The sequence below is a fragment of the Mus musculus genome, chromosome 16, assembly GCF_000001635.26.
Source record: "Mus musculus strain C57BL/6J chromosome 16, GRCm38.p6 C57BL/6J".
Classification (NCBI taxonomy): Eukaryota; Metazoa; Chordata; class Mammalia; order Rodentia; family Muridae; genus Mus; species Mus musculus.
Window position 1 is genome coordinate 17,091,554 of NC_000082.6, and position 20,965 is coordinate 17,112,518.

At 47.6% G+C, this 20,965-nt stretch overlaps 1 protein-coding gene across 9 annotated transcripts in view; it reads right to left on the reverse strand.

Moving 5' to 3' along the window:
- Positions 1 to 19,710, reverse strand: part of Ppil2 (peptidylprolyl isomerase (cyclophilin)-like 2) — a 24,709-nt gene extending 4,999 nt beyond the window's left edge. For 3 of the 9 annotated variants that reach the window (NM_144954.3, NM_001252444.1, NM_001252445.1), the window contains exons 1-14: positions 19,590 to 19,699; positions 18,092 to 18,141; positions 15,626 to 15,671; positions 14,440 to 14,502; positions 12,023 to 12,074; positions 8,703 to 8,754; positions 5,803 to 5,894; positions 5,152 to 5,241; positions 4,452 to 4,527; positions 3,330 to 3,490; positions 1,458 to 1,533; positions 1,132 to 1,238; positions 662 to 751; positions 303 to 336 (exon numbers count right to left, since the gene is read on the reverse strand). In NM_144954.3, coding sequence (NP_659203.1) covers positions 303 to 336; positions 662 to 751; positions 1,132 to 1,238; positions 1,458 to 1,533; positions 3,330 to 3,490; positions 4,452 to 4,527; positions 5,152 to 5,241; positions 5,803 to 5,894; positions 8,703 to 8,754; positions 12,023 to 12,074; positions 14,440 to 14,502; positions 15,626 to 15,671; positions 18,092 to 18,141; positions 19,590 to 19,621 — 1,021 coding nt within the window. In that variant the 5' untranslated portion in view covers positions 19,622 to 19,699. Of the gene's footprint in view, positions 1 to 302; positions 337 to 661; positions 752 to 1,131; positions 1,239 to 1,457; positions 1,534 to 3,329; positions 3,491 to 4,451; positions 4,528 to 5,151; positions 5,242 to 5,802; positions 5,895 to 8,702; positions 8,755 to 12,022; positions 12,075 to 14,439; positions 14,503 to 15,625; positions 15,672 to 18,091; positions 18,142 to 19,589 lie in introns of all 9 variants that reach the window. The other 6 variants (XM_006522447.4, XM_006522443.4, NM_001356386.1 and 3 more) reach the window with 6 other exon arrangements.
- Between the last annotated feature and the right edge of the window lie 1,255 nt (positions 19,711 to 20,965).

The window sequence follows — 20,965 nt, forward strand, 5'->3', positions numbered from 1 at the left end:
GGCACCTTCTTGCATGACAGGAATGCATGGCCAGACCTCCTGAGAGTGAACAAGTGGTTTCTGAGAACTTCACCTCCCTGTCTTGTTATGGTAGGACCCTGAGGATTAGGAAAGAGGCCCTGATACTGTGGAAAAAGTAAGGGGCATGCACAAGGTAGGCCACAAGGCCAGCCACTGAATGGCCAGCCACCCCCAAGTTTGAAAGATTATATACCCAGAACTTAAAACCCAGCTCCCTACCAGGCCCCACAGAACAATCACATTTATTATTCCAACAGAACAAGGCTGGCACCAGCACCTACCTGTGCCTGTACCTGTGGGGTCACCGCCCTGGATCTGCAAAAATAAAACCCAGTGAGGCCATTGGCTCTGATGATGCTGATCACCCCACACACCCTGCCGACTAACTGGACAGGCTTCCCACAGGCATGTGCTGCAATAAGGACAGGGACCTCCTCTCTGACCCCAGCTAGGTCTTCCTGGATGAGCACTGAAGGGCCAGCTATAAGATCCCTGGCACAAGATACACCTGAAGACCCTACCCTGGCCACACATGGCCTGGAACGAGGTATCTGGAACCGGGAAGGTATGAGCCTGTTTGTTTCCTGGATGTTCCCCATGTCATCAAGCATCTATGGCCACATCAACCTATACCACTCACCACAAAGTTCCTGATGGACCTGTGAAAGATGGTACCATCATAATACTGTTTCTTGCAGAGCTTGATGAAGTTTTCACAGGTTTTTGGTGTCTACAAAATATCCCAGCAGTATGAGGCATAGTTAATAGCAGAGGCATAAGACATGCAGACCTTTATCATAGCAGAAAGTTCTGTAGGCTTTGGTTCAGTCTGACTTCTAAGAGTTAAGCTAAGCTACAGAGTCCTACAGCCATATGACACATGGGGAAACAGAGTCAGGGCTCTATCCTAGGATTTGCACATAGATACACTTACCAAGCAGCTAAGGAGGTATGTTGCTAAAGGGACTCCAGGGAAGGAAGTCAGGGCCCTTTTGAGTCTCAGGGGCAGTCAGGTAAGGCTTCTTATAAGTAAACCAACCGTAGCTCCACATTTAAGGCAGGACTAGCCTGTGGCCCCAGGAACCACCTGGTGACAGCCATCACACTCACCAGGTCACAGTGCAGCTCTAAGTTAAGGTCGCCCTTGTTGGTGTGAAGCCTTACATAGCCCTTTTTCTTCACAAACTGGTAGCGCAGTACATCTTCATCAATGACAGCTGCAAACAAGTCCTGAGCTCTGCACTTGCCCTGCACCCGAGATACCTCCTCCATTCAGGCCACACAAGATCAGCACTAATGAGCCTCCCATCAGGGGCACCCCAGTTCTGAGAAGAATGCAGGAGCCAATGCAGATGCGGATGAGAAGTAAGCAGGAAGCCCCACTTGCTACAATGTGAGTTCTGTCCCAGGGAACAAGAGGCAGAGGCAGCTAGTACCTGCTTCATGCGTGGTCTCGGGCACCATGGCAGTAGAGGTGAAGGATGCACTGACCTTCCCTGTGGAGTAGTGGGCCTGCAAGAAAGCCATGTGCTTACACCCTACAACCCCTGTCCTCAGTGCAGCCTCCCTGACCACCACTCCTAGGCACAGGGAGAGCCCAGCCCAAACTGAGAGCTGGCAAAGACCAGATGACCAGCTTACTGGTGGCCTAGGTGATGGAGTTAGGCCTACTCTATAGGTAAAAAGTGTTGCCACACTTGCACTGCCTTCTCCCACAAAACCACTGTGGAGGCACTTGTAACTTTATTTCTGAAGGTTTTTTGGTTTTTGAGGTAAGTTTCTTTCTGTGCATCCCTGGCTGTCCTAGAACTCACTCTGTAGACCAGACTGGCCTTGAACTCAAGAGATCTGCCTTCCTCTGCCTCCTCAGCACTTGGATTAAAGGTGTTTGTCACCAACACAGTTGTTTAAAAAAAAAAGATGATGTCACGGAGTAGGGTGGCTCACAACTTTAGTCCCAACACTTGAAAAACAGAGGCAGAAGATCTATGTGAGTTCAAGGCCAGTATGATCTACAAAGTGAGTTCTAGGACAGCCAGAAATACAGAGAAACCCTTTTGAAAAACAAAACACCATGTGCATGTCTATTGCTCTTAAAGATCAGAAGAGGGAGTTAGATCCCCTAGATAGCTGTGAGCTGCTATGTCAGTGTTGGGAAACAGACCTGAGTTCTCTACAAAGTCAAGTGGGGTTTTGTTTGTTTGTTTTTCAAGACAGGGTTTCTCTGTATAGCCCTGGCTGTCCTGGAACTCACTTTGTAGACCAGGCTGGCCTCGAACACAGAAATCTGCCTGCCTCTGCCTCCTGAGTGCTGGGATTAAAGGCGTACGCCACCATGCCCGGCCAAGTCAAGTGTTCTTAAAAACAGATCCATTTCTCTAGTCCAGGTCTGTTTGTTTGTTTGTTTTTGTTTGGTTTTGGTTTTTCAAGACAGGGTTTCTCTGTGTAGCCTTGGCTGTCCTGGAACTCAGTCTTTAGACCAGGCTGGCCTCGAACTCAGAAATCTGCCTGCCTCTGACTCCCAAGTGCTGGGATCAAAGGCGTGTGCCACCACCGTCTGGTCCCAGGTTATTTTTATATACAACAGTACATGGAATAAAAGTACTTTTTTCATCATATAGGGGAAAGAAAACAAAAGAGGACTTGCTCTACAATTCAGTAATACCCAGAAGTGCAATAGCTGTGTTCAGCTTGGGAAATTATAGATGAACTTTGGTTTTCCACATTTTCCTAGAAAATCCCTATGTGGGAGACTCCACCTCTGCCTTCCCCATGGCTCAGGCTCTCCAGACTTCAGTCTACTTGGGAGAAAGACAGCACCTATCGGCTAAATGTGCTAAAGAAATTCCAGCACCACAGCTGTAGCTACGGCATAGGGCAGAGAAGCATGCTCGTCCCCGGTAGGGCCCAGGTAAGGGCTGAGACCTTAGTAGCTATAGCAACCCTAGCCCTCCCTGCCATCACAGATCTGCACACCCTCCTATCTCTGTCCTGAAATGTAAAAGCTGCCTTTGGAACACCAAAGAAAGCGGGAACATTGGTCACTGAAGCCTGTGTCAGGGCCAGTAGCATAAGGCAGCCCTATTTCTGCTGAGCCACTGTTGCCATGGGACCCCAGCTTGTCAACCATTCCTCCACCCCAAGAGTGTGCTATTCCCTCCTGATCTGTTTGGGGCCCAGTCACCCCAGCAGCCCTGGAGGGCCCAACAGCACTGGGAAGGTCCCTGCCACCATGCCAGCAAATGCATCTAGGCCCCGTGAGCACCTCCCCTGGGATCTTTCTCGGTCAGGCAGAGTGCCCCACTCACCGCATTCAGTTGGTCCACCTTCTTCTTCTCAGGTGGCCTCATGGTAGCTGCTAAAATCTCATCTCCTTTGAACTCTTTGTAGAGCTCCTGTAGCGTCTCTCTCGTCTCCGAATTTGTGTTTTTCAAATAATAAGATGGGTCTTGTTTGGCCTTTTCCTCATCTATAAAACAGTATATTGGAACGGAGCAGCCAAGGCCCCAGAAAACCAAGGCCCCAAAGAGCCTCAAGATGAGCTAATAGGAATAGAGATGGGGAAGGCCACATGAGAAGAAGCCACAGGTGAGTTGATTAGGGCAGGGTTCGCTGGTCTTAGCACAGCCATGACTTACTGCCCTTGATCATCTGGCAGGAGCTCTAGTAGGTGCAACAAGGGGGTTGGTGGAGCACACAGAAGACGCTGTCATGGTGAGTGGCCCCAGGCCTGAAGGGATGTGGGAGTCACCCTGTTTCCTGTATTACCTCTACTGCAGCCTTTTCACAATGATGTTTTGCTTTTGTGAATTTAAACGTGTTTATTTCAAGGGAAGGAAGGCCACATGTTGCCTGCTAGGCCAAAGGCTGTAACTTACTGGGCAGTGAGCTTCCCTAGGCCTGGCCTCTGGGTCTCCTGAGCGCAGTTATCCCTGAGTTGTGTGTAGCTGGCTCCTTGGCATGGCACAAGTGAGCTCAGAAACTTGAGCCACTGCATAGTATGTTATAGTACATTACAGTATGTTACAGTGTGGTCAATGGTGTGGACCAAGCACAGGAAGCAGGAAGGTCAGGGCCCTAGACAAGTCTCATGTCACCCAGTCTCACCTGCAGCCCTGTCACTGTACCCTGGAAAGAACAGTGGCCAACGGCAATCCAGAAAGCACAGTCCCACCAGAGCTAGGGAAAGGTAGGTGTCTGTGTTTCAGCTGCTTCTCTAACCGTCTGACAGACATGGTTGTGTACGCTTGTAATGCCAGCACTTAGAAGGGAAACACAGGAGGATGCTGCACATTTAAGGACAGCCTCATCTATACAGCAAATGTCATGATAGTCAAAAGCCACTCAGAAGCATAGTGTCTGGGCCCCCCAGAAGGAAGGACTTGCCCGAGAACATGTAGTCACTCACAGTAGCCTTTAGGTGTCCATACCTGGGTCTATTATTCTCATGTTATTCTTCACATGGAAGAAGTTGCTAACATTGAATTTGTCCAAATTGGTGGGGTCCTGTGAAAAGAAGAGAACACTCAGAAGTACAATGGACTGTGTCAAGCACTTCACCCACCTGTGCCAGATGTTGAAGGCTGGAAGGAGGCCAAGGCTGTGCCCCAACCCAGTGACAAGCAAGATGGCACAGACTGCCTACCTGTTCATCAAGCAGTGTGCCCTGCCTTAGGCCTCAAAAATAAGGAATGAGGCTTGCTGCCAGGTAGCACAGGATGTGGACTGGGAAGCCATTGGACCAAGCTTCAGTAACAACCACAGAGTCGTTTAACCCTATCCTAGCCTGTGCTCCCTCGAGGCCATTCACACACCACCACGGGGACAACTGTGTAGCTGCTGTTCTGAGAGTAGGGATGGGACCTGAAAAGCAGCCTAAGTGTCCTAACACCTAAGAGAGTTATGAGGCAAGTGTAGCCCTCATACAGGAGCCATGAGAGCCAGAGGCAGTCATGGTCCATGGTGGCTGTAGGGGGAGGGGGTGGCACTAAGCAATAGTTGGGTAGCAGCAGGCAGGGGTGTTATGGTACAGGTGACCACCAAGCCTGGTGAAGAAAGCTGGGGGGCAGAGTGCAGAGCAGAGGGCAGAGCGGAGGGTCAAGGCAAGGCACTTCCTGTGAAGCTCTTTACCTGCAGGGTGATGATGTCTTGCCTGGAAAAGGGCTCATCAGTCAACAGATCCCGCAAGTTCTTGGCCTTGATGTTTAGCTGCTCCACTGCCTAGAGCAGTACAGAGATATCACAGTTCCTCTGGGCCGGCACAGAGGTATGAGGTAAACAAGCACACAGGGCCACTCTGGGGTAGTCTCAAGAGTTCTCACCTGTCTGGCAGAGACTAGCCAAACCAACCTGGCCGCTTCTGGCAAGAGTTCCAACATGGGCCCTCCTGTATCATGCCTGTCCTCATCCTAGACTGAGCCAGGAATGGAGACAGCTCATGTCCCTCCTGCCAACCTGGCCCCTGTCCTAAGAACCTGGCCTCTTTTTATCTCCCTTTACTCCCATGTTTGTTCCAGAGTCTGGTCCATGCTGAAGAGAGGGTAATACTTTCCAGGCTACAAGGAATCCTTGCTTAGGCAGCCCAAACTGCCAGCCTGGGTTTGAGGTCCAAAGGCCACTAGAGTCACCTGACCTTTATTTTAGAGATAATGTCTTGTGCTAGAGGCTACGAAAGGTATGAGGACAGGCATGCTCACTGTTCCTGGTTCAACCTCAACACTCAGCCAGGCACACGTTCGGGCCCAACATTAGATAGTCCCACTCATTGCAATGGGGGTCTACCTCATAGGTGTAGACATTGCCAGTTGTCCTGATGGCCACAATATGGGTGTTGTCAGTGAACACGGAATACAGCACTGGACAGTGGTACTGCCCTAGAGAGAAAGCACACACAGGACTAGTGGCCCTCAAGGGCTTTGATTAAACAATCATGATAGTACATATTTTAACTGTAGCTACCCAGGAAACTAAGGCAGAAGAACAGAGTACAAGGCTAGCTGGACAATCTACCACGACATTGTCTCAAAGTGGAATTCTAAAAGGGAGTGGCAGCAGGGTATTTGCCTAGCATGTGCTAAGTTCTACATCCAACAAGTACCACAGGAGAGGAGAGAGGGAAGAAGGGAGGCTGGAGGGAGACAGGGAGGACGGGACAGAGGAGGAAAAAAAGAGACGGAGGAACCAGTAGTGGTCAGAAAAGAAAGAAGGCAATACCTTAGGCCAGCTGCCAAGACCTGGGAAGGCCAGGGATGGCAGCCATTGAAGCTCCATCCTACACCATTAACAAACCCCTACTCATTTTACAAGACCACATTCCCGCCGCCTTTCTCAGAACAGTGGCAGCCTCCAGACTGGCTCAAGTAGCCACCTTCTCCTCTCAAAAGCCATGCCAGACAGAGACCCCATCTCCACCACTTTCGACCTCTTCTCAATCTTTATCTCCTGGCCTTCCTCACCTAGCTCTCCACCCAGCTAGCCAGCCCGATAGATGATCTACCATCCAGCAGGGACCTTGTCTAGTAAGTCCCAATAGACAATGGGGTGGGAGAGCAAACAGTCATATTACCTACACGCATCTAGATAAGACTTCTAAAAAATCTGTTAAAAAAAAAAAAAAATCACCCACAGCACACACCTTTAATCCCAGCACTTGGGAGGCAGAGGCAGGTGGATTTCTGAGTTTGAGGCAGCCTGGTCTACAGAGTGAGTTCCAGGACAGACAGAGAAACCCTGTCTCGAAAAAAAAAAAAATTTACCCACATGAGCTCACTCAGCACACATGCTCACACACGTATACAAACATACATACACATACACATACACACACACACACACACACACACACACACACACACACACACACACATTTAACCACTTAACCACTGGGTATATATTTGATGTCACCAGGGAATTCCTGTTCACTTATTTTTTAAGTGTCACATGCTATTACTAAGACATAAGTCATGGGGAGCAGGGTGAGGGGGGGGTAGGGGCTTGGGGGGTAGCATTTGAAATATAAATGAAGAAAATATCTAATAAGTGGAAAAAAAAGACATAAGTCATTATATTTTTCTTGTTGCTTTGTTTCATGTCAGGGTTTCTGAGTAGCTCTGGCTGTCTTGGAACTAGTTCTGTAGACCAGCTGGCCTTGAAAACACCGAGATCCACCTGTCTCTGCCTCCTGAGTGCCCAGCCTCTACCCCTGGCTGAGATGGTTTCCACAGTGTTAGACTCCTGCCATGCATGGACACCCTCTAGCACACCTCTGCTGGAATGTTCTTCCCACACCTTCATACAGGTCCCTCTTACCAAGTCTCCTCTCAGGCCTGTCTGCTGCCCTCAGTGTGTGTCCTACTGGTCCCCTTCCTTCCTCTACTTCTGTCTAAAACAGAGAAGATATCTGATGCACCAATCATCTTTCATCTAGATTCTGCCCACAACGAAAGCTCTTCTCATTCAAGGCTACATGCATGCACGCACACATGCACTGCCACACATGCGTGAACACACACCTCACTCCCACCTGCACATCTCCAGGCAGATAGTAGAGGAAGACCTGCTCAGTATGAGACACATGACCTATGAACCCAAGATTGCTGTATATCAGACAATGAAGAAAAATGCCTGCTCCTCCCTATGCTTGCAACATTTCCCTGGAAAACACCCAGTGAGCACTGACAGCAAACTCGCCCATGTCACTTACACCAGAGTAAAAAGGAGACCCCCTTAGCCAAGACCACAAAGGGTTCACAAAAGATCAATCAGACCCCAGGATGGGAGCAAGGCAGCTGTAGCTGTAGCTACATTATCCAGATAGGCAACAAAAAGCCACAAAGGGACTCAGAGTAGGAAGCTCCAAGTGGGGCAGAGGTGATGACAGTCTGATCCTTTTTTGTTGTTGTTGTTTTTTTTTCGAGACAGGGTTTCTCTGTGTAGCCCTGGCTGTCCTGGAACTCACTTTGTAGACCAGGCTGGCCTCAAACTCAGAAATCCACCTGCCTCTGCCTCCCAAGTGCTGGGATTAAAGGCGTGAGCCACCACACCCGGCTGACAGTCTGATCTTGAGTAGGAAATGCCTCCCTACCACCACAACCACAGTGGGGCTGGCCACCCTGGGCCTTGCTCTGAGCAACTTCCACCTACAATCATGAACAGCCCACGGCCTCGGCCAGGTACAGCTCACGCACAGGGGCCCAACCATGGCACTAGCAGCTCACAACTGTCTAACTGCCTTTATCCACCCATCCTTACTTAAACCACCTGGACCTTTGAGAAGTCATGTGACATCTGGAAAAGCAAAAGCAAGTGTCAGAAAGGTACAAGAGAGGGAGGCTGAAGATGAGTCTGTGAAGTAGAACACTGGGTAGCACTGTGCGGCCCATGGTCAGCCTCCAACCACAAGAGAAGAAAGGAGGACTGGAGAGGTGGCTCAGTGGTTAAGAGCGCTGTCTGCTCTTCCAGAGGTCGTTTAGTTCAATTCCCAGCGACTACATGGAGGTTCACAACCATCTGTAATAAGATCTGATGTCCTCTTCTGCTGTGTCAGCAACAAGATGCTCATACAACATTAAATAAATATTTAAAAAAAAAAGAGAGAGAAGAAAGGAAAGGAAGTTGCTGAGAGTAAGAGCTCGGGGTCTCTGTGGGCCAGTCCTGGAGCTGTGTCCTAAAGGGATCCTCACCTTCGCTGTTCTTTGCGAAGTTCAGCTTGATCAAGGACTTCCCATCAAGTTTCTGGAAGACATATAATTAACAATAATTAATAAAGGGTGAAGTAACACAGAGGCTACCAAGACAGGAGCAACAGGGACAGAACAGAAAGATCTCTGCACAACTGACCCTCTGCAGCTTACACAGAAATGGAGATCTCTCTGGGAAGTCTCCAAGACACAGCCAGGACTCCTGAGGCTTCTAGGATATTAGTTCAGTGGTTGCACTGATGTATCTGTAAGCCCCAGGCTGTGAGCAGATCCTCAGATTTATAAACACACAAATATCACTATGTAAGGGGTAGTCACTGGGCTGAATAAGGAGGGTGTGGAATAAAGACTGCTGTGTATTTCTACAAGGTCTGAACTTTCTTGTTGGTGCCAGCTACCAAACCCAGACCTTATATGTGTTAAGTGTGTGCTCTACCACTGAGCTTCATAGTCAACCCTTCTCTCAACACCTGACTTCTGAAATTCAAAATGCGTACAGAACCATTGAGATGGCATTCAATATCACACAAGCCTGAAAACCTGAACTCTATTCCTGGAACCCACAGTGGAGGGAGAGGACCAACTCCTCAAAGTGTCCTCTGCCCACATTTGTACCATGGCATTCAAACCCACATCAAAATATTAAAATAATTAATAAAGGTACTAAGTAAAATAAAAACAAAATGAGTGTGTCTAACACTAGTAGAAAGCCCCAAAACAGGCTCAGCAAGTGAAGGTGTTTATCACTGAACCTGGCCTAACAGAGGAGAGAGAGAACCCCCACAGCTGCACCCTGACACACACACCCTAGCGAGAGCATCTACATATTCTGCTTATACTGTGGAAAAATATTTTGTAAAAGGAAACACAGCACTGAAAGTGGAAAAGGCTAGTGCTATTGCTCACAAGTGCTTCACATGGGTCAGGACCTAGGTACAGCAGGGAAGGAGTCAGCTTGCCCACAGATGAAGAGTGCCAAGAAAGAACACACCCCCATGGGGTTCCATGAACAAAGGAAATGGCCCTAGCTTCTAGCTGTGACCAAAGTAAAAGCTATATGTAGATTGGAAGTTGTAGAAAACAGTCCAAATAACAAGATTTGATATCCCAAAGAGCACCTGTGATGCAGATTGCAAACCTAAGATGCATCCAGGGGTAACAGAAAAACAACATCCAGCAGAAAAGAGGCAGAAGTCACAGAGATCATGAGGACAACTGTAGACAGGTAGCAGAGGCAGCAGCTTGGGAACGGAAGTGGCAGACAACAGTAACAGACACCAAAGGGCAGGCTGCAGCATGTGGGGCCGTGAAAGGCAGCCTATTTCGGTTGAATGAGGCTTGTTCTGTCGACCCACTAGAAACAGTGAGCCACGTTCCCAGTGACAGGTGCCTGACACCACAGAACCCCAACTCCATAATTCTGTGACTATAAGTCACACAGACAATGTCCCAAGCTCCTGACATCCTGGTTAGACTCCACCCCCACAGTTGCCTGACTATAGCCAGGTATGCTCCTCCCCATAGTTTACCTGGCAACAGCAAGATAGCCCAACCAACTATAAAAGGGGCTGCTTGGCCCCTCCTCACTCTCTTTAAGCTCTTACCTTTCTTACTCGATAGCCCTCCTTTTCTCTCTCCCTTTCCCCCTCTCTCCACATGGCCATGGCTGGCTTCTCTCTTTCTACCTTCTCTCTTTCTCACTGCCTTTCTACAATAAAGACGGTCTTTGCTCATCAAGGCCCGCCGTGCTTGAAGGATAGGATAAGGCTTTCCCCTAAAGAGCTGCGTCTAACCTCCCACCAGAAGGCCATCCTGAGTACGGACCAAGGGCTCTCACCCACATGGGAACCACCCAGCACCCCCTCTCCCTGCCCTCTCCTCCCTTTGGCCCCGGGACTGACCAAGGTGCCCCCGGGACCCCATTTTGTTCTCAGCTCTTCTGCCGTGTCCAGCAGTGTCTGGGATGCCCGAGACTGAGAACCTGTTATCTCTGGTCTCTGTGAGGCCCAGAGACCTCGGGCTGCCCCTTGTCTCCCCCCAACCCCTCCCACCCCCCTTCAGCTGGGATTCTATGGCTTCCCACAGCCAGACACCCACCAGGGGCCGCAAGGAAAGGCGTCCGCCTGCCCAGAGCACCTGAAGTCTTGACAGGACGAGGGTTTTCTCCCACTCCCTTTATTTCCCCACGGGCACCCAATAGCAGCAGGGAGCTGCAGGGTGACATTCCTAGGTTGAACAGCAGCAGAGGTCAGCAAAGCAGAGCACAAATCTACAAGGTAAGGCAGGGCCTCATATCATAGTGAGGAAACTAGCAAACGATGTTGTCATCCAGCCTGGACCCTTGGAAAAAGCTCCTGGAACTTCATGAACAGCAAGCAGCCACACTCTCAAGTGCGGACACCAAGGAAGAAAAGCAAACTATTTCAGGAGCTAGGCAAGACACAGCCTCTACCCCACACGGCCGAAGAGAAGCTCACAGGCTCAAGAAACAGTCTAAGACCCCGTGTGGGGCACAGCCCCTCTTTCCTCTGGAACAGGGAAGAGACAGGCTGGTAGCATGTGCGTCTACACTGGAGAGTCCCTGGAACCCCACACCAGTCTCAGACTGCCACGAGAGCCAGAAAGACTGCAGCCAGTTTCCTGCCACCCAGTAGGTTAAGTCTTAAACGCTTTTATTTTGTTTTGTTTGGGATTTTTTCTTTTTGGTTGGGGGAGGGGGTTGGCAGAGTGCCAGAATGTAATCCAAAGCCTTCTGAAAGCAAATGAGCAATGCTAGTACTCTACTACTGGGCTATAGCCCCAAGCCAAGGGCTCTTGCCAAGGGAATGCCAACTGCAGGCTGAGAAGTGAAGAAGTTTTATCTGCTCAGGATAGCAAAATCCATAAGTATTCCAGTCTCATAAAACTCTGTAGCATTTGACCAGAACCTACATGTATCTTCCCATCAACATTAAGCCATCTCCAGATTGCCTGCTACCTACCATAATCTAAATGATAAACACATAATTATTTTCTGAAACTGCTTAGCAAACAATGACAAGAAAAAGTATGTCACCTTCCACAAATACTTCATGAGCATAGCTGACTGAAATCAAGAACATGGACTCTGCACGAGTGCCAACTGTACATCCTCATCCGTGTGCACACAGGCAACACTTGTAGAAAGCACAGGACTGTCACTCCCAGGTTCTGTGAGGTGAGCAGTTCTCCCCTGCTGAAAGCGTGAGAGCTGCACAAACAAAGCAAGACAGGAGCAGGAGCTGAGCTCTCACTGGCTCACGGAGCTCTGCATAAGCACCTACCTCTCCAGTGCTGGGATTCGTCCCATACTTCTTAAGCCAGGGAACAATGTTCCTGATGGGAAGAGAGAACAAAAAGTGTCGAGAGGGGGCTGGAGAGAGGGTTCAGGAGCAAAGAGCACTTGGTGCTCTTGCACAGGGCCTGAACTCCCAGCACCCACATGACATGGCAATAACAGCCATCTGTAATTCCAGTTCCAGAGGATCTGTGTCCTCTCCCAGCTCCCGTAGGCACTGCACAAGTGTGCTGTGCACACAGGCACTCAGCTAAAAAATCCACACACATAAAGTCAAAATTAATCTTACAAAAAGGAAAAGAAAGGGCTGGGGAGATGGCTCAGCAGGTAAGAGCACTGACTGCTCTTCCAAAGGTCCTGAGTTCAAATCCCAGCAACCACATGGTAACTCACAACCAACCGTAATAAAACCTGACACCCTCTTCTGGTGTGTAAGAAGACAGCTACAGTGTACTTATTTATAATAAATAAATCTTTGGGCCAGAATGAGCGGGGCCAACCAGAGTGAGAGGTCCAAAATTCAACTCCCAACAACCAGATGAAAGCTTACAACCATCTGTACAGCTACAGTGTGTACTCATATACATAAAATAATAAATAAATCTTAAAAAAAAAAAAGGAAAAGAAAAAAAGGATCAGGAGCACATAGCTGGCAGTGGCAGTCCCTGAGGCCTTAGAGCTCCGACCCGGCGAGAGTGGAGGGCAGGCGGCACCTTACTACAGACAGGAAGAGCAGCTTAAAGAAGGGGAGCAGGGCACGGTGGCGCACGCCTTTAATCCCAGCACTCAGGAGGCAAAGGCAGGCAGATTTCTGAGTTCGAGGCCAGCTTGGTCTACAGAGTGAGTTCCAGGACAGCCAGGGCTATACAGAGAAACCCTGTCTCGATAAACAAACAAACAAACAAACAAGAGGGGATGCTCTTGCAGATTCATGTGTTTTCAAATACATCTGGGTGAGAGTTTTTCTGGTGCTGGCGAGTGAACAAAGGCTTGTGTACTCTAAGAATGTGCTTTCCCCTGAGCTACATTTGGCGTCTGCAGAAGTTTTACTGCAATTACATATCAATAAGAATTTTAACTGGGCAAAAGGGCAAGCAAATGTGAGTATATCTATATACAAAATACTGGGTCAGCATCAAAAATTATGCTGCGAGCATGCACGATGGCAGTAAGCCAAGTGTGGTGTAAGCTTAGCTACTTGGGAGATGTATGAGAATGGGAAGTCATTTGAACACAGGCCAGGGCACTACAGTGAGACTCCCCCACCCTCTGCACTCACCAAAGAAATCTGTGCACAGGGCTAAGAGGGCATAATGATGATCCTGGACAGTGACGTCATTGGGGTAAATTGTTCTATTCAAGTATTTTTTTATTTTTTTATTTTTATTTTGCAAATTTTAGAAAAAAATGTAGGATGTAAAACAAGCTTAGCTGGAACATGCAACAGGGTGCAGTGCATCAGAGTGCAATGCAGGGGACTCTGCATCTCTCACCATGCAGAGACCATCCAGCACACCTCTACTGCACATCTGTAAGCAGCTGGCCTCTAAGACAGGGGGGAGAAGGACTCACTCCACTGCAACAGCATCTGCCAGCTAGTGCTGCCTGAGGCCTGGTGGTCCCTCCCAGTTACCAAACAGGCTCACCTAGATGTCATGAGATTTCTAGGGACAAGATTTTAGTAACTTTGACCCTGCTTAGAGCCACAAACTCTATATTCCTTTCTCTAATTGGTATCAAGAATCCTGTCATATTTATTAAGTCAAAATTAAATATAGAGTGCTGGGGAGACAACTTAGTGGATAAAGGACTTTCTCCACAGCACAAAAGCCTGAAATTTGTATTCCATCCAAGAACCCATGTTAAAGCCAGACACAATGAGGCTGAAGAGATGGCTCAATGGTTAAAAGCAATGACTGCTCTTCCAGAGGTCCTAAGTTCAATTCCCAGCAACCACATGGTGGCTCACAACCATCTGTAATGGGATTTGATGGTGACTACAGCTAGTGTACTTAAATAAACAAACAAACAAACTAACTAAAAAAAAAACCAAAAAACAAAAAACTAAAGAAAAAGAAAGCCAGCTAAAGACAGCACCTATCTGTAACTTTAGTGGGAGCTGGAGGCATTGAAACAGGTGGAACCGGGAGCCTGCTGGTCAGCCAGTCTTGCTGACAGTGCCAAATTCACTGACAAGGTCTTGTCTCAAAAAAATAAGATGAAGAACAACAGAGAAAGCCCCATGAGATTGACCTCTGGCTTCCACATATAAATGTATCTGAACACAATTGCACATACACAAATACCATGCACCTGGGTGGGCAGGCACACACACACACACACACACACACACACACACACACACACATAAAAAGAAATTTAAAAATTCAAGAGTAAACTCACAGCAAGTCAAAGACGACACCTTCTGGGGTGCAGACTGGGTAGACAAAAGGCTGGAGAGAGAGACTGAAAAGAACAGAAACCCCTCGTCAGCTTCTAGGCACACTGAGCATGCTCTGGGTCCCACAACCTGCTCCACAGTTCTGAGTACCCTCTGTCCCTGACACCACGTCATAAGGATAAGCTGCTGTCCCAGGAGCTGCCTTAGTACTTGAGGCAGCAGCAGCCCACTTCATGTCACATAAGAGGTGCCTCATGATGGCCTTGAGGAAGCAAGCTGGGATTCCCTCTCCAGACCCTCATAGAGCAGTCAGACTAAGCTTCGCCCCGGGGCATCCTCCCCGTCCCAGGGTTTAATGAGGCCCCTGTGGTACTGTCTGTACACCACCCTGACGTATGCTGGGCACATGGACTGGGGTGGAGGCCTACAGCAGCCTCAGCTACCACAGCTACGCTTCACATGTGTCTGCAGCTGTGAGCTGCCTGGGCCACTGCTGATCGCCCTTTCTTGGTCTCAAGCCTTTAGTTCTAGTGTTCTCGAGGCAGAGGCACGTCAGTCTTTTTAAGTTTAATGAGTTCCAGGTCAGTCAGAAGCCAGAGCAGAAAACAGACCCTACCTTAAAAAACAAAACAAGGGGCTGGTGAGATGGCTCAGGGGGTAAGAGCACCCGATTGCTCTTCCAAAGGTCCGAAGTTCAAATCCCAGCAACCACATGGTGGCTCACAACCACCTGTAACAGAGATCTGATGCCCTCTTCTGGTGCGTCTGAAGACAGCTACAGTGTACTTACATATAATAAATAAATAAATCTTTAAAAAAAAAAAAAACAAGCACTAGAGAGATGGTCTAGCAGTTAAGAGCACTGACTGCTCTTCCAGAGGCCCTGAGTTCAAATCCCAGCAACCACGTGGTGGCTCACAACCATCTGTAATGAAATCTGATGCCCTCTTCTGGTGTGTCTGAAGACAGCTACAGTGTACACACATATAATAAATAAATAAATCTTTTTAAAAAATCTATGCAAATATGCAAGGATGGCAGCCTATAATCCTAATACTTGGGAGGTAGCAGCAGGAGATTCAGGAGTTCAAGGTCAGCCCAAGCTGCAGTTAAAACACACACACCTGTTTTGGGAGAAATGATACTCAACCAAAGCCAAGGGAAAACAGAAGGATTTGAAGCTCTCACCTGCAGTGGTCAAAAGGTAAGCGGCGAAAACTTGTCTGTGAGATATCTGTTAAAGATGAAATAAAAAACAGATAACCTATTTGGAAAATATTTCATCTATGTATACCTACCATTAAAACTACATTACTACAGCAGGCATGGCGATGCACTCCTTTAATCCCAGTACTTGAGAGGGAAGCAGAGACAGGTGGAACTCTGTGAGTTTGAGGACAGCCTGGTCTACAAAGCGAGTTCCAGGATAGCCAGGACTGTGCACCCAGAAACCCTGTCTCAAAAAACAAAAGACAAAGCAAACAAAAACAAAAACAAAGCTATATTACTATGAATTAAATTTTTTATTGCTGTTGTTTCGAGAAAGAAGAATGTATTATGTGTTACTAGAGATCAAACCCAGGGCCTTATATATGCTATATGCTAGTTTCATCACTGAACTATACCTCCAGGCCCTAAATTAAGAATCTTTTGGTAGTTGCTAGCCAGTGGTGCCACTCACCTTTAGTCCCACCACATGGGAAGCAGAGGCAGGCAGATCTCTGCATTCAAGGCCAGCCTGGTATACAATGCAAGTTCTAGGACAGCCAGGGCTACACAGAGAAACTCTATCTTGGAGAAAAAAGAAAAAAAAAATCTTCTGGTAGGGTTCAGAAAGATGGCTAGGCAGTTAAGAATATATTCTGCTCTTATACAAGACTTGAGCTCAGTTCTTAACACTCACATGGTGGTTCACAACTGCCTGTAACTCACCAGGGAACCTAACACCTCTGGCCTCTAAGGGCAGGTATCTATTCATGCATGCACGCACACTCACACACCTCAAAATAATAGGTGCTAGAAAAATGGCTCAGTGGCTCAGTGTACTTCACTGGAGGTAGAGACGGAAGCAACTTACTGACAAGCCAGTCTAGCCCATCATTGAGCTCTAGGTTTAGTGACAGACTCTTGTCTCAACACAAGATGAGCTGAGAAGTGAAACACACCTTTAATCCTAGCAGTTGGAGGCAGAGGCAGGTAAATTTCTATGAGTTCAAGACCAGCTCAATCTACATAGTGAGTTCCAGGGCAGCCAAGGCCACATGGAGATCCTGTTTTGAAAACAAACAAGGAGCTGGAGAAATAGCTCAGAGGTTAAGAGCACTTGATGCTATTGCAGAAGACCAGAGCTTCGTTCCCAGCACCCACTCTCCTCTGGACTCCAGGGTACCCACATTCATGTGCATGTACTCACGTAGACAAATACACACACACACATACATACATACATACATATAAGTCTTAAAAAATAGTATGAAAACAGATTTTTTAAGATGGATTATCAATGAGGACAACACACAATGACCTCTAGTCTACAAACACATGCAGGGCCTTTTTGTTGTTGTTTGCTTTTTTTTTTTTTTTTTTTTTTTTAGATTTATTTATTATATGTAAGTACACTATAGCTGTCTTCAGACACTCCAGAAGAGGGAGTCAGATCTCATTATGGATGGTTGTGAGCCACCATGTGGTTGCTGGGATTTGAACTCTGGACCTTTGGAAGAGCAGTCAGGTGCTCTTACCCACTGAGCCATCTCTCCAGCCCTGTTGTTTGCTTTTTTGAGATGGTACTTCTCTGTATAGCTCTGGCTGTCCAGGAATTAAAAGCATGCACCACTATACCTGGATTCACATAGCATCTTTTGATATTATCAAATCACAAATCAATTCCAGCACTGGTGAGGCAGAGGAAGAAAGATCTTGAGTTCAAGACCAGCTTGAGCTACATAATAAGACTATCTTTAAAAGAGAAAAAAATATATATATATTTATGGGGCTGGAGATAACAGTTACGAGCACTGGCTGCTATTCCAGAGGACCCATGTTCCCAACACCCACAGGGCAGCTGACAGCCATCTGTAACTCTAGTTCCAGGGGATCTAACACCCTCACACAAACATACATGCAGGCAAAACACCAATGCACATAAAATAAATCCTTTTTTCTACAGCCTTGGCAACTTTGGATATTAACCTTCCTTTTTTCCTCCTATAAAGAATAAGGTTGCTGGGCAGTGGCAGTGCACGCCTTTAATCCCAGCACTTGGGAAGCAGAGGCAGGCGGATTCTGACTTTGAGGGCAGCCTGGTCTACAGACAGAGTGAGTTCCAGGACATCCAAGGCTACACAGAGAAATTCTGCCTCAAAAAAAAACAAAAAAAAACAAAAAAACAAAAAACAAAAAAGAAAGAAAGAAAGAAAGAAAGAAAGAAAGAAAGAAAGAAGGCTATAGCACTTCCTAAGGAAAAGGCCTGAACTTGAAAGAGTTATATTTTTAAGTATTCTCCTCTAAGATGGAAGTATACTGTACTATGTTGAGTATATGTCCTCTTTTTATCAACTATGGACCGTCTCGTTATCTACTATAATGTCAGTGTTCTGGATAGCTCTGGATCACAGGAGACAGCATTCTTCAGGACCACCAGCATCCCCTTACCTGGCTTCCTGCCACCATAGAAATGAGTGTACTCAGCACAAGTGATATACCTGAGGAAGACAGAGCATGTGTTACTGGGTCCTGCCACGGACAGGACAGAAGCTGTAAAAGTAACTTATGACAGAACGCCCACTCACTTGTCAAATCACATTAAACATCTGCATTGTGTGGCACATAAGAAGGACAAAAGATGGAGAGATAAAGAAACATCAACAGCACCTTGTCCAGAAGGAAATGAACTGGACTTATAGACTATCTGACAGGAAGAGCTAGGCACACAAAGCTCTGGGGAAGCCCTTTACAGGAATAACACTTACTGAGGCTGGAACAGGACAAGCTGAATCTGTTCCAGAAAGGAGACAGCAGAGGAAGAGTGTGATGAGGTACGTAGCAGCAGAAAAAGACACAGAAGCAAGGACAGCGGCCGAGTCAAAAATGAGTCAAAGATCAAGGAGAGTACTCTCTATTTGCCTAAGTGTGATGGGAAGCTGGTGGGTGATTTTGAGCAGGACCCAGACATGATCTAACATAGCTCCAGTTGCTCTGTGCGGTTGTTCTTCTGTTAGGATGAGAATTGTCTTCAGTCTATATATAGTAAATCAGGGACCCACTATGTAACCACTGAGCTAGGATAAGAAACGGCAGGCTTAGGTGTGAAAATTATCAAGTTCCCTTTTAGCATACTAGTTTTGAAAAAGCTGTAAGTTTTCCAAGTGGAGAACTGAGTGAAAGCTGCTGACTTAGTGCAAGAGACTCTTTGAACAGATCCACCACAGGGATGAAGGAAACACCCCCGAGGTCTGGGACAAGGGGAGGGGAAGCCCAGCAAAGAGGAATGAAATAGAGATCATTCGCAGATTAAATTACTAAGCGCCAAGCCTTTAATCCTAGCACTCGGGAGGCAGAGGCAAGGGGATTTCTGAGTTCGAGGCCAGCCTGATCTACAAAGTGAGTTCCAGGACAGCCAGGGCTACACAGAGAAACCCTATCTTGAAAAACAAAAACAAAAACAAAAACAAACAAAAAAAACTACTAAGCGCATGTAAGATCTCACTAAAGGCTACTTTTGGAAAGGGAAGAAGCCCAAGGACTGAAAAGCTGGATACTAGATCTGGCAATACAGAAGTCAAAGATATCCTTGCAAGCAGCTAGGGGCGGGGAGCATCTGAAGAGACAACAGAAAACAGAAAGTACAGCAGCAGCAAATGGGAGGGGAACATGGAGCACGACCCGCCTATCTTCAACTTGAAGGCTGTCGCCTGTGTGTAGGCTCTCAGACTAGAGCCAGGACGAAGCGGACAACCAACTCAGGGGCAAAACTCGTTCGCAGAAAGGCTAGGGGTAGGGAAATCCCGGAAGTTAGTTAGTCCGGCGGTAGAACGCCCTGGCCCGCGTAGGCTGCACTGAGGGACGAGACCGCGCCTGTGAGAGCTGAGGCTTTCAGATGATAGCCTTCAGCACGGCGACGAGCTGAGACGAGAGACGCGACCCAACTTACATCTTGTCCTTCTGGTGCTGTCGCTTCCCCATGGTGGCAACAAACCGAAGAGACCACAGCAGACACTGACTATGGCGCCTCCGCTTTCTCAACTACTTCCGGAGATCGACGCACTGGATCCCGGAAGTTGGAAGAAAGCATTCTGGGAATTGTGGTTTCCAGGTGTCCAGGTGCTGGGTGCAGGCACCGTGCTAGGCTGAAGCTTGCTAACTTTGAGTAGAATCCACTTTTCCTGTCTCCCACCATACTGCGTTGCCTCCCCCAAGCCCTCAAAAACTTTTCTATGCACTGTCTGGCTACTTGTTCAGTCCATGCTATGCTAGGCAGACTCACTCAGACTCACCTCCTTTGTATCTAAAGATCTTCAACCTTTTTCACCTTCTCTAAAGCCATGTCCATGTGTATACTCAACTCTTCTCTCGTTCGGTCCCCACGCCCTTCAGGCCCATCAGCTGGCAGATGACCAAGCCCTCTCTGCTCCTTCTGTGGCCAGATCTTTGGTCTGGGTCTCATGTGCCGGGAGAATGGGTCCCAAGTCTCCTTTTTTTTTTTTTTTTTTGGTATTTCGAAACAGGGTTTCTCTGTGTAGCCCTGGCTGTCCTGGAACTCACTCTGTAGACCAGGCTGGCCTCGAACTCAGAAATCCGCCTGCCTCTGCCTCCCGAGTGCTGGGACTAGAGGAGTGTGCCACCATGCCCGGCCCCAAGTTTCCTTTTTAAAATTGTGTGTGTGGTTAAATAGTGGCCATGCCACAAGTGTAGAGCTCAGAGGACAAGTGAGGAGTTGGTTCTCTTTGCCAGACTTGCACAGCTCTTATTTGTTAAGGCATCTCTCCACCCTAAGCTGGGTTTTTGTTTGTTTTTGTTTTTTGAGACAGGGTTTCTCTGTGTAGCCCTGGCTGTCCTGGTGCTCACTCTATAGATCAGGCTGGCCTGGAACTCAGAAATCCACTGCCTCTGCCTCCCAAGTGCTGGGATTAAAGGTGTGTGCCACCACCGCCTGGCTGATCAAAGAATTCTTAATTTCCTTGTTCCAAATCTCCACTTTGATGCTAAATGGTATGTTCCATACCCTAACCCTAACCTCCTGATAAGATCTTCAACCAAATAATTTTAAGATGTCTTGTCAAATTCCTACATAAACATAAAACATTAGAAACCCCCTAGCCTTGCAGTTTGGGGGATATTAAAAAAAAAAATTCTCCTTTGAGACTATGCTCTCAAATCCTACTTTAGGGAGATAACCCTGTCTAACTGAAAATGCAACCAAAAAATCTGGGTCACTGGTCTGATTCTCATTTGGCAGGATTAACAAGGACCACCATCCACCCAGTTAGCCAAAGGCAGTCATCCTGTCAGCTTCTTACTTCATAACTT